The sequence below is a fragment of the Sceloporus occidentalis genome, unplaced genomic scaffold (assembly GCF_023333645.1).
Source record: "Sceloporus occidentalis isolate IW3139 unplaced genomic scaffold, rSceOcc1.0.p SCAF_368, whole genome shotgun sequence".
In the NCBI taxonomy this organism is placed as follows: domain Eukaryota; kingdom Metazoa; phylum Chordata; class Lepidosauria; order Squamata; family Phrynosomatidae; genus Sceloporus; species Sceloporus occidentalis.
In genome coordinates this window covers 228,664-237,763 of record NW_028317348.1, presented here as the reverse complement: position 1 = coordinate 237,763, position 9,100 = coordinate 228,664, and the positions used below count along the sequence as shown (strand labels likewise).

Here is a 9,100-nt window from a genome sequence, read left to right as displayed (position 1 = left end):
AAGAGAAAAAAGTTTCGATTCTCTGCATATTAATGTGAATGTATTTTAGCATTACAAGTAGCGATAGCACAATTACTTAGAAAAAAAATATTAAAGTACGCTTGTAATCACAGTATAAAATGCTTTGCATGCGACAATACATTTTCAAAATCTTACTTTTGTGTAATTGCCTTTGTGTTTTACTTGTTTCTCAGCTTAGAAAGAACATGATGGGCCTGAAATATCTTGCGTTCCTTTTCTCCTTTATCATCTTTAACACTGCAGATGGAGAAGAAACTAAGCTAAGGTATTTGAACTGTTTTTGTCGTTAAAATGTTGCCATGTGGAGCGAGGTTATTAGAATTTGCCCACTTTACATTTCCACCCATTACTTTTATACTGTGCATTTTGTTGCTCATAACATACTTAATATATTCCAGTGTATGCGACTTTGTGCATGTTTCCTGAAAAATAATGCTCATTCTGTGTTTTGTTTATGGGAAGAAGTAAAAAGGAATAAGAAACTATTCACAAAACATTTGACTGTGAAATAAAAGTCAAAGCAGCATTAACAAAACTATATGGCATAAATAAAATATGATGACTACAATAACCATCTAATAAACTATGAGCACATTTTGAACAGCTTTTTATTCTTTCCTTGTTTTTTTAATGTATACAACAGGGCCTCATTAAGCAGTGAAGCACCTCAGTCCATGCAAAGACGGTACTCAGAGGCCATCCTTGCCAGCGATTATAGCAGATCCGTAGATAACATGTTGAAAAAGAACTTTGTGGACTGGTTACTGGGCAGAAGAGAGAAGAAAAGCGAGTAAGGGATTTCTCTTATGTAAACGGAGATAAACATTAAATGTGTATTTATTGCAGGAAAATCCCTATAATTTAGTGACCGCACCTTCAAAACCAAGAAACAAAAATGGAGAGTTGTCATAGATAACAGAGTGAGGATATGTCTATCTAGTAAATTACCAATAAAAGTAGCGTACCACAGTTCAGTTAATGATCCGTCTAAATGGAACAGCACCTTTAATCAAGGTTTATACCATTCTTGCTTTCTCCTGCAGAAATGTTTCAGATTCAACCAAGAGAGAAGCTGATTTCCAGTTCCCAGAGCTGGGAATAAAGGAGGCTGACACTCAATCAGAGTTAGAAGGAAAAAAGTACTTTCTGACCTGGCTAGCTAGAAACAAACACAGAGACAGGTAAATTACTGCATAATTAATACACTCACGCTGAACAACCTGTGCAATATAAATACATAACGTACATATAGAGCGCAAAAACAAGAGCTAATCTTTTACCTACAATGCAACATTGTGTAAACGCTGCAACAATGTGCCCAATATTCACATAGCAAGCAGCAAACCCTAAGCATAAGTACATATGGGACAGAGACTGTCTCAGTACCCGACACCAAAGCCGATTCAGTATCCATACCCGCCATTATTGGCAAAGCAAAAAAAACACCGTTTTATTTCTTCACTAAAAGGAGAGTTTTCATCAGAGTTGACTCTCAGCTTCTTAACGTCACTACACATTAAGAAGGCCCAATCTCAGTGAGCTTCTGCTGCAGGAAGAGATTGGTTGACCCTCTGTAAAGTATAGCTAAATCAGTGAGATGTATTTAAAGACTCCTTACACACTGGATTATGCATTATACAGCGCCAGCTCTGCCGCCTTGTAGGAGAAACCTGCCAGTGTTGGCCCTTCAAGGTTAATAGTGACATTAGACTTAAAACTACAACTCTCCCTTTAGCATCTAAACCCCAATGAAACGCCAAACATTTTAGGTGCTTGAACTGCTCAGACTGTTAAACAGCAAAGCCTTTTTCAAAAAGAAACCACACAAACGCTAAAGCAGACAATAAAACATTACATCCGGAACACCAGCAGTCTCACTGAAATAATGCGCTCCGTACACACTCTGATGCCTTCTAACTGCTGCTGTGTTTATGTGCAGCTCCCACAATGATGCAAAAGCTACATTATGCGAGGAGGTATTGGATCTGCTTATGTCAACAGATATGTGCAGGGTGAGGTAGGTATAATGAATATTTATTATATCCAGTTTTGCCTCTTATACACATCACATAATGACATTCTAAGAAAAAAGTAAACGTTTTAATGAACTGAAAAAGCTGTATTTCTTCCCGTTAGATTCTCTTAACTTGTGAATATCCACGATCCATGGAGTTTGGTGTTCGCAGATGGAAAAGCTGTCAAAATATTCAATGCTCTATTAGCTATCAGTGTTCATTCTGTATCACAGTGTAAAGAAATAAAAGAACTACGTTTCAAAACCACTGTCAGGAGTTTGTGTGAAGACATAGAACGTATGATACACAGACCTGTGACTAATACTCACCTTGTTCATTTCACTGCCTCATCCCTGCCTATGGTTGAGATTGAAATCTAGTACCATTACATGATGGCAGGATGAGGTATCTGGGTTGGTCCTTGGATTATTTTCTGATCTCAGGGTGATTTGAGGATAAATAATCATCAGAATGCATAAACATGCCACTAATTAATACAGGCTAATCCCCTTGACTCTCTGATTATGCTCTAGCTCTTGAAATGGAGATACTCAGATAAACAACTTTTCACTTGCTACATCTTTGTTATTCCTCAAACATTGGAATTTTCCCTTTGAGGATGGGTTTAATATGGCTGTTTTTCTAGCATATCTCGTGATATACCATGTCATAAACATAAAGGAAGAAAACCATACTGCATATAAATACTCAGCAGACCAGAACTGACGCTTCCCATGTACCTTTATTACCGCTCATGCAGCAGATCCCTTCCTACACTGTAGAAGGGTAAAAGCATAGCGTACAGCCACGTGTATACTGCAGCTGGATGTATTTGCGTCAATTATCATTACCGACCATGGTTGATTTTAATCCCAAGGCGGTTCCTCACTATATACTATGAGCTGGTAAAAACCAAGCATGGAGACAATATTCAGGTTTTATCAGGAATAATATTAGTATTTGAAATTGGTACTTGTATCCAAAAAAGCAGCAACAAATGGTTAAAGCATTTGCAAACTCAGGGACTTTCTAAATGAGCAAAATTTGACACAAACACTCCAAAATAAGAACCTTTTAATTGTGACAATTTTATGTAGCAACATGCTAATTGCCCTTAAACGTTTCTAAATCAGGTCCATGTTGAAAACCCTAACATGTGAAACTTAAAGATATCTTTGATATGAATTTAAGCAGAGATATCAAACATCGGTTTCAAGTAGAATGCAAGATAACTGGCTGTGCAAAGCTATAATTTCTAAATTCAGTCTGAGGAATATGCTCAGGACAAACCGGGTCATTAAAAACTATAGTAGAAAAATCAAAGCATATTAGAGTTACTCTACTGCTGGGGTTGCCACCTTTTCTGGAAGAATTACCAGCCTTGGTATAACTTTTAAATAAATATAACCAAAAGTCTACTTACGTAACTTTGTGTTTGACCTCACATGTTGCTCTGGTGCCAACATTTTTTGAGCACCTCTCAGCTGAAGGGAGAGAAGTCCTCTTTTTATTTTGACAGAGACGCATCCTATGTAAATCCATTGAGACAAACAAATGGGGACATTCTTTACTTAACTGTACACTTTGTAAATAGGCCATCAAGCATTTATGATAAAGCTGCACTACAACATCCAGAATAAAGTAATCAATCTTGGTTCGTGACACCCAAGATACACAGATAGATGTGCGATACCATGACATTTTGGCTTCTTATTTGGTCCCTGGAGCCCAGTTCTCGTAAAGCACTGTGGATATCCTGAAGCACAGTAGTAGTCCAAGCAGCTGAGAGCTGTGGTGTACCCCTATAAGGCTCAGTATATAATGAAGTGAGTAATGCTGTTCCACAATCAGTGTCTGGCTTACTATTTAATGATGGGAGTTATGTTGTACCACTGTAGTTCTTTAGCTCAATATATAATGATGGGCATTTTGCAGTATAACCATCAGTGTCCTGCTCAGTATATAGTAACAGGATTTATGCTGTTCCACATATGTCAGACTCACTATTTGCTTATGTTGAGCTGAGCTGTATCATATATACATCTGGCTAATTGTATGCTGAGGGGGGCTATGCTATAGTTACTGCACATACATAATGGGTGAGCCAAAAGTTGATTTCCTGCACCATTGTCCCTAATGTCCATGAAGCTCAAGCAAAACACTTGCCCTGACCAGCACAAAATGGAAAGTTTTACAACTTTTTTTAAAAAAATCTCTGTAGTTCTAATATCATTAATTTGCTTATTAATTTATCTACGTTCCTTAAAATACCCTTTAGAAATATATAGTGGGGGAGCACAATTTTCTGTTCTTGCCTCAGGGGCAAAAGGAGCCGGCTGCGGCCCTTCCTCTCACTTTAAAGTCAGAAGGCTGGATGTCAATTGCAACCTGTGGTGCTCTATAAACCTAAAAGTCACAACAATGTATAATTTTTATATATATATATATATATATATATATATATATATATATATATATATATATATATGTAACTCAAATCTGCTCCAATCAGCCCAATCTGACAAGCTGCAATCAATAATCATACAGTTTTAGTAAAGTACCTCTAACCCGTTGAAACGTTGGGCGGTATGCAGTAGTTTATATTCTGTAGGCACCTCAAATAATATCGCTCAGTAAACACACTGCCTGGCAGGCATATTCAGCATCATTTTATGGCTCTGTGTGCATTCCAGACGTAATGAGCGCGTAATATATCATTCCGTATCATATAACTTTTTCACTACAGAGATAAAAACCGCTGAGTATGAAAAATGGATCTCGTATAAACGTTACGGAAGTAAAGATGAGTTGCTTCTCTGGTGTTTATAATTCTGTTGAGGCGATTGTATGACTCCAGTGTCGCACACCAGTGACGTGCCATTGCGGAAGTACTGCTTGGAAGCTTCAGCCATGCACCGGAGAGGGGTGGGCGCGGGGGCGATAGCCAAGAAGAAGCTGGCGGAGGTGATGGGAGAAGGGGCGGGGCTGAGCCTGGGGTTCCCCTCCCACTGTGGCCCTCAATCTGTTGTTTGGCCCCAAGATTATAGATCTAAATGGTTACATTCCATTCATAACCTGCATGCAGGAATGTTATTGTTTTCAATGCTTCCCAAACACCCTCATCTAACAGGAACTCACCTTCCATAGGCGATTTCCTTTCTCCTTAACCTGGATCTCAAAAGTAACGGACGAATGGCCTTCTCCAAACTCTTTGCAGCACTTGTGTTAGTTGGCTCTCTGTCACCTGCATAATGTACATAAAGCGTATGGTTTGATAGCAGGCTCGGTATTATGATTGACAAGCTATTCCATGCTATAGCTTTACATGCCACACTGCAGTCACTTTTAACGATTTGTCCGTAGTGCTTGATTTTGTGACCTATGTATTAAAAAGTAATCAAAACCGAAACTCAGGAGCAGTTTCTAAAAAATGTCTTTAAACAAAGGAAAAAACGGAAATATTTTCTTATGGAGCAAGTTTAGAGTTTAACATCACAAACATGTGCCATAGTATGTTATTACATGTTATAATTTGCTTAATTATTTGTGTATGCGCAACCATACACAATTTATAAACCAACAATAAAGGTTACAGGAAGTACTGTACTTTGGGGTGAATGCGCCTATAGCAAGCTAATTTTTTTGGTTCCATCCCATGGCTGAAGAACACCGGTTTAAGAGTGCATTGCATGATAAGTATCCGTTGCATGACATTACTTGGTGTGTTGACTGGAAGCTGAGGAACTGATCTGGAATACATCTGCGTTTATATACATTGTGCCTAAAATGGACAGATGTGTTTAACTGAGCTTTTCATTTCAGGCCAAGTACAAGGAGCGGGGAACTGTCTTGGCTGAGGATCAGCTGGCTCAGGTGAGGATGGACCTTCGTAATGTGGGGTAAAGGCGTTCAATCTACAACGGCTGCAAACCACCTTGGTCAGCTTTGCTTTAACAACCATGCGTCTACCAGAATTTTTTATTAAATAGATCTAGATAGCAAATGTTTTTGTTTGTTTCAGATGTCAAAGCAGCTGGAGATGTTTAAAACCAATCTGGAAGAGTTTGCCAGTAAACACAAGCAAGAGATTCGTAAAAATCCGCAATTCAGGGTCCAGTTCCAAGACATGTGTGCCACAATTGGCGTGGACCCTTTAGCATGTAAGGGATCTTGCCTCTGCCTCCCTATCCTGCTTCAAAAATTGGCGTTTCTGTTCCATTATAGCAATACATTAACAATGTGTCACGCATTGTGGTTACTTTAGGGAGATCAACGTGTGAATTAAACACAGTATATGTGCAATATGAAATCAGTGAATAATGTACCCTTGTTTTTTACAGCTGGCAAGGGATTCTGGTCGGAAATGCTGGGCGTCGGAGACTTTTACTATGAACTTGGTGTTCAGATAGTTGAAGTTTGTTTAGCTCTGAAGCACCACAATGGAGGTGGGTACCGTAGAGAACTATACAATTGAGGTATTACAACCTTATTGTATGCAAAGTCAACATAAGTTACTGATGCAAATGGAGGAAGGGTTTTAACATTTTTAGGGAGACTTGGCCTAAGTGTAGGACTCTTCATCAAATAGTTGTGTACCATAAGTATTGTGCCCTTATTCAGTAAACAAATAAACCAGAACAGTATTCTCTTTTAATGTAGACCACATAGGGACATCCTCAGACCTCTCAAGATGCACCTATCCAAAATTAAGATCAATCAAAAATAAACTAGCATAAGGTGCTATGGACTACACAATGGTAAGCAGACCGTTCTGCACGTTGATTTTGCAAACATGGATGATTAAATATTAAAATATAAAACTTTAATTTATAAAACGTTCTCCTCCTTTCTAAATATTCTTACAGCTTAAGAGTGCCAATTTAAAAAGTGAGAGCTCAAATAGTGTTGACCAGCACAGCAACTACTCAAAAACCATTCAATAATAATACTCATAATAATTAAGAAAATCCACCCAGTCGGCTTTCTAGTCTCCCACCCTGTATGTTTTTTATTGTCTTTTAAATGTTTTTGATATTGGACACACATTATTTGGGTGATTTGGGGATTTGTGCCACTTTACGGGATGTGCTGTTTTGCAGACCTGTGCTCTGTGTAAGACGCCGTTCTTCTTCTCTCTAGGTCTAATAATGTTGGCTGAGCTTCATCAACAGGTTTTGAAGGGAAGAGGAAAGCTTGCTCAGGATGTTAGTCAGTAAGTAGCATTTTATTTAAATGATTATGTCAGGTAAATCATGTGTGTTATGTTTAATGACGGAATGTGTGCTTCCAGGGATGATGTCATCAGAGCTATTAAGAAACTAAAGGTCCTTGGCAGTGGGTTTGGCATTATCCCTGTGGGTGGCTCTTACCTGGTGCAGTCGGTTCCCGCAGAGCTCAACATGGATCACACGGTTGTACTGCAGCTGGCAGAGGTAGGTGCATTCTGGGAAAAGTATAGATTTATGTTAAATTAAAGACTGCTGCCCCAGACATCTTCAACAGATATAAACTTTATTTTTAAAAACTGCGTAAATATTTTAATATGCATATTTAATTCCGTGCCTTGTGGTAGAGTGGCCTCTAAATTGAGGCGATTTAAGGTATAATATTTCTATGTAGATAAAAAAAAAAAAAACTGAGAATTGACAGTAAAACAAGCTATTCATAGTAAAATGCCTGTTTTTTGCAAATGACAAATTGTTTAGGGCTTTAAATTCAGTTCATGGTGTGTGTTTGCCGCAGAAAGATTTAATTAAATTGGGAGAAAGCATGATGAGATTTAATATTGATAAATGTCAAGTAATTTGCATAGTGGAAACACACAAGCTAATAATGTGATAAATAAGGTCAGATTGCAGGATGATCATTTCAGAAGAAATGGGGGTGCTAGTTGACAATAGGCAATGTCATGAAGCAGCTGTTGAGGCAAATAATTTACTAGCATTCATTAAATAGGGGCATCAATGCAAGTTGAGGGAATGAACTGAAACATTAGTTAGGCATCATTTAGAATATGCGGTTCAGTTGTGGCCGCTAATTCATAACAAGATGAGATTGAATTGGAAAGAGTACAAAGAAGAGCTACGTAAATAGTGGAATAGGGGTTTGGCTTTGAAGGTATTTTAGCTAAATAGAGTTATTTACTCTGACCTTCAGGGTCTATAATCGGGGTCCTCGCAGTTCTAGCCACAGTTCCATCTTAATTCTGATTTCCCACTTTTTATTTTTTTGATCTCACAGAAAAAAGGTTATGTTACAGTTGGTGAAATTAAATCAAGCCTGAATTGGGAGACGGAAAGAGCCAAACATGTATTGGTAAGTAAGCGTCAGTTTAATGCCCCATACATACCTATCAATGAACATTAATACACATTAAAGGACTTTGTAGTTTAATATGTATTATTTAGCTGTTAAAATAAGCGAAAAAATACTAACCTTCCTAAAATGCTCGCCCCCCCTCCACATTCCAAGTTCTGCATCAGTTTTTGACTTGTTGAAGCCGCCAGTCGCTTGCTGGGAAGTGCTTTCTGCTCATGCACACAGGGGGTCTCATTAGGCCACCAGGATCTCTTGTGTAAGCCGGCTCTTCCATAAAGGACAAAGAGTTAGTAGAGAAATCTGTCTGTAGCTGCAGGGACCCTCGTGCAAGTATGATTGGGCTAAGGGAGGCCTACAGCCGAGCTTCCACCATTCTCCTTCTCCCTGTTTAATGAATCTAAGACAAGACCGAGGACTGATTAAGGTCTTTCCAACAGAATAGGTGGGCCCAAAAGTTCTTATCTGCCATCGAATTCTGTCATTGCCCATAACAGATAGAGTGACACACCATTAATGTAAATAGTACATTACAAAGTCATCTTGTGTAATGTACTTTGGTTACCCTCGTCCATTCCTCTTTTAATGCTGACCTCTGTTCTCTTACCTAGGAGCATTTGCTGAAGGAAGGATTGGCCTGGTTGGATTTGCAAGCAACAGGGGAGGCAGAGTACTGGCTGCCAGCTCTCTATACTGAACTTTATTCCCAACAAATTACTCTCGACGAGACAAAGGGTAGTACTTCTTGA

At 38.6% G+C, this 9,100-nt stretch overlaps 2 protein-coding genes across 2 annotated transcripts; both read left to right on the top strand.

Moving 5' to 3' along the window:
* Nucleotides 1-206: 206 nt before the first annotated feature.
* On the top strand, nt 207-4,798 carry LOC149273554 (gastric inhibitory polypeptide-like). Its single transcript, XM_089506160.1, has 5 exons — nt 207-286; nt 665-811; nt 1,065-1,202; nt 1,961-2,038; nt 4,783-4,798. The coding sequence occupies exons 1-5, from the start codon at nt 207-209 to the stop codon at nt 4,796-4,798; spliced, it is 459 nt and encodes a 152-aa protein (XP_089362286.1).
* Nucleotides 4,799-4,946: 148 nt separating this feature from the next.
* LOC149273553 (vacuolar-sorting protein SNF8) lies at nt 4,947-9,100 on the top strand. Its single transcript, XM_089506159.1, has 8 exons — nt 4,947-5,000; nt 5,859-5,909; nt 6,058-6,196; nt 6,377-6,481; nt 7,176-7,248; nt 7,327-7,468; nt 8,277-8,351; nt 8,963-9,100. Exons 1-8 carry the CDS (start codon nt 4,947-4,949, stop codon nt 9,098-9,100), a joined length of 777 nt encoding a protein of 258 aa, XP_089362285.1.

Bases quoted from the DNA above. Each gene is read 5' to 3' on its own strand.
- LOC149273554 (XM_089506160.1), top strand. From the start codon at position 207: ATGATGGGCCTGAAATATCTTGCGTTCCTTTTCTCCTTTATCATCTTT. The intron at 287-664 runs GTATTTGAACTG...TGTATACAACAG, and splicing joins GGAGAAGAAACTAAGCTAAG to GGCCTCATTAAGCAGTGAAG. The intron at 1,203-1,960 runs GTAAATTACTGC...GTTTATGTGCAG, and splicing joins AGAAACAAACACAGAGACAG to CTCCCACAATGATGCAAAAG.
- LOC149273553 (XM_089506159.1), top strand. From the start codon at position 4,947: ATGCACCGGAGAGGGGTGGGCGCGGGGGCGATAGCCAAGAAGAAGCTG. The intron at 6,482-7,175 runs GTGGGTACCGTA...TCTTCTCTCTAG, and splicing joins TCTGAAGCACCACAATGGAG to GTCTAATAATGTTGGCTGAG. The intron at 7,249-7,326 runs GTAAGTAGCATT...GTGTGCTTCCAG, and splicing joins CTTGCTCAGGATGTTAGTCA to GGATGATGTCATCAGAGCTA.